This window comes from Uranotaenia lowii, chromosome 2 (genome assembly GCF_029784155.1).
Source record: "Uranotaenia lowii strain MFRU-FL chromosome 2, ASM2978415v1, whole genome shotgun sequence".
Taxonomy (NCBI): Eukaryota; Metazoa; Arthropoda; class Insecta; order Diptera; family Culicidae; genus Uranotaenia; species Uranotaenia lowii.
Genome location: NC_073692.1, coordinates 34843562 through 34845707, shown reverse-complemented (window position 1 = coordinate 34845707; position 2146 = coordinate 34843562). Strand labels below are relative to the sequence as shown.

Here is a 2146-nt window from a genome sequence, read left to right as displayed (position 1 = left end):
ATAAAATGACAAAAATGATAAAAAAATATGAAAAAACAAAAAACTACAGAAAAATAACAATAATAACCATCAATGACGGTGCACGTTCACAGCATGGTCATAAGAAAAAAACAAAAACGATGGAAAATACAGAATTGTCAAAAAACTACGAAAACAGGAAAGATAATTGAAAAAAAAATTGAAAAAAATTACATAAAATGACAAAAAATTATAAAAGATCACAAGAAATAAATCATAAAAGACAAAAAATTACCAAAACTGACATAATCATGGACCACATGACTAAATATGACCAAAAATAAAAACAAAAAATAATAAAAAATAAAAATAAATTACAAAAAAACAAAAAAATAATAAAAATAACATAAATCCACAGAAATTTACTGAAAATAACAGAAAGAAAGAAATAAAAAAAAACAAAAAAATAAAAAAAAATATGAAAAATAACAAAAAATATGAAAAAATACAAAAATGATAAAAAAAATGACGGGGTACGTTCACAGCATCGTTATTATCAAATAACAAAAATGATGGAAAAGACCAAATTGATAAAAACATAAAAACAGGAAAGACAAAATTTAAAGATAAAAAAATCATATTTCAGACAGAAAGTTTTTGAAAAAAGGATTCACAAAAATTGAAAATAGGATCTTTATTTGAAAACAAATGACAAACACATAAGAAAAACGACAAAAAATTACAAACAATGACTTAAAATAACAAAAAGTACAATAAGTTGCAAAATTACAAAAAATACAAAAATTTACAGAATACTAAAGAATTTTGAAAATAATTACAAAAAATGACAAAAAAAACAACAAATAAAAAAGACAAAAAATGAATGTGTGATTTTGAAAGGAAAATTTTGATTGTTAAGATTCAGTCGTTTTTATCTTGATCTCTGAAATTTAACACGCTCAGCATAAGATAATCTGTTTTTTTGGGATTCCAAGAGTTTTGTTATTTTTTTTTTATTTTTTTGCAAGGGCTACAACATTTTTCTTGGCCGAATCATCATTCGGGATACTTTCAACGAATAATCAGGTCCACGAAACAATTGCCAGCATATTCCCTTCCACCGTTCTGTGGTTTTGCCTCGTAAATATTTTCCATTCAAATGGCTGGAATTGAAAAAAATCAAACTAGTGGAACGATTTTTTTAAATTAACCTTGTATTCTACCTATTATGACACTTTTTATACCACCAAGCTCCATGGTACTCAATGGCACAATTTCCCTCTGACATATCATTGTCCACATCCAGCGTGGTAAATTTCATACCAATGTGATAGGAAAGCGAATCTCCAGCATCGCCACTGTATCGGCCAAGATCGACCAACTGGTATTGCTCCTCAGGACCAGCAATCTGGAAGTAATCGTACCTGGCCACACTGGAGATCCCGTCGAAATCTTCCAGCACAATTCGCAGCTCGTGGGCCTTGGAATAGGTTAGCTGGTGAATTTTTCTCAAACCCAACCAAAACTCCCCTCGAAGATCTCCAAATCCACTTTCGTAATCATCCCAGCCTCGGTAGAAATCCACGGATCCGTTGAATCGATTCTGAATAACGGTCCATCCTCCACCTTCGAAGTTCTGATCGCAGACAACATCCAACGGTTCCTCGAATCCTAACTGGGGCTGTATCTGATGGATTCCGGAAGAGTTCTCGTCAAAATCAGCACACGTCATTGGAAGTTCAGCTTGATTTTGCAAATTGCCCCTTTTTCGGATTGATCTGTGAAATTGTAAAAAAATATATAAAAAAATAACCAATGCTTCCTCTCACTTACCTCCATCTAACAGCATCCAATTCGAACTTCTCTGAAGTGAGTAGCTCTAATTGAAAGAAGTATACTAATATTGCCACCATGCAAAAGGTGCTCATCTTCGTTCAAGTGGAAAAGCATCAATAATAATCGTTACTCGTCCATTGCTGCAAAAAAATGACCCATTCGATTAGCAAGATCTAATAAATATAGACACCAGTAATTATCTCATACAGCGACATACAGCATGGCTTAATGGTAAATAAATCATTCAAACTGACGTTTCCGTTGCTTATCTGACTTTTCGATGTCCGAAAAGCTTAGAGTGCTTACGGATATGGTTTTTTGCTTATTTTTTCGATTGTAAGAAAAAAGAGCA

At 31.9% G+C, this 2146-nt stretch overlaps 1 protein-coding gene across 1 annotated transcript; it reads right to left on the bottom strand.

Moving 5' to 3' along the window:
- Positions 1 to 922: 922 nt before the first annotated feature.
- LOC129741280 (ficolin-1-like) lies at positions 923 to 1886 on the bottom strand. The gene is made up of 3 exons (XM_055733005.1): positions 1792 to 1886; positions 1182 to 1736; positions 923 to 1121 (listed from the first exon to the last, which is right to left on the bottom strand). The coding sequence occupies exons 1-3, from the start codon at positions 1884 to 1886 to the stop codon at positions 989 to 991; spliced, it is 783 nt and encodes a 260-aa protein (XP_055588980.1). The 3' UTR covers positions 923 to 988.
- Positions 1887 to 2146: the final 260 nt, after the last annotated feature.

Excerpts from the sequence above, each read along its gene's own strand:
- LOC129741280 (XM_055733005.1), bottom strand. The coding sequence starts at position 1,886 with ATGAGCACCTTTTGCATGGTGGCAATATTAGTATACTTCTTTCAATTA. Across the intron at positions 1,737-1,791 it reads TTGGATGCTGTTAGATGGAG|ATCAATCCGAAAAAGGGGCA; the intron begins GTAAGTGAGAGG and ends ACAATTTCACAG. Across the intron at positions 1,122-1,181 it reads TATAAAAAGTGTCATAATAG|CCATTTGAATGGAAAATATT; the intron begins GTAGAATACAAG and ends TTTCAATTCCAG.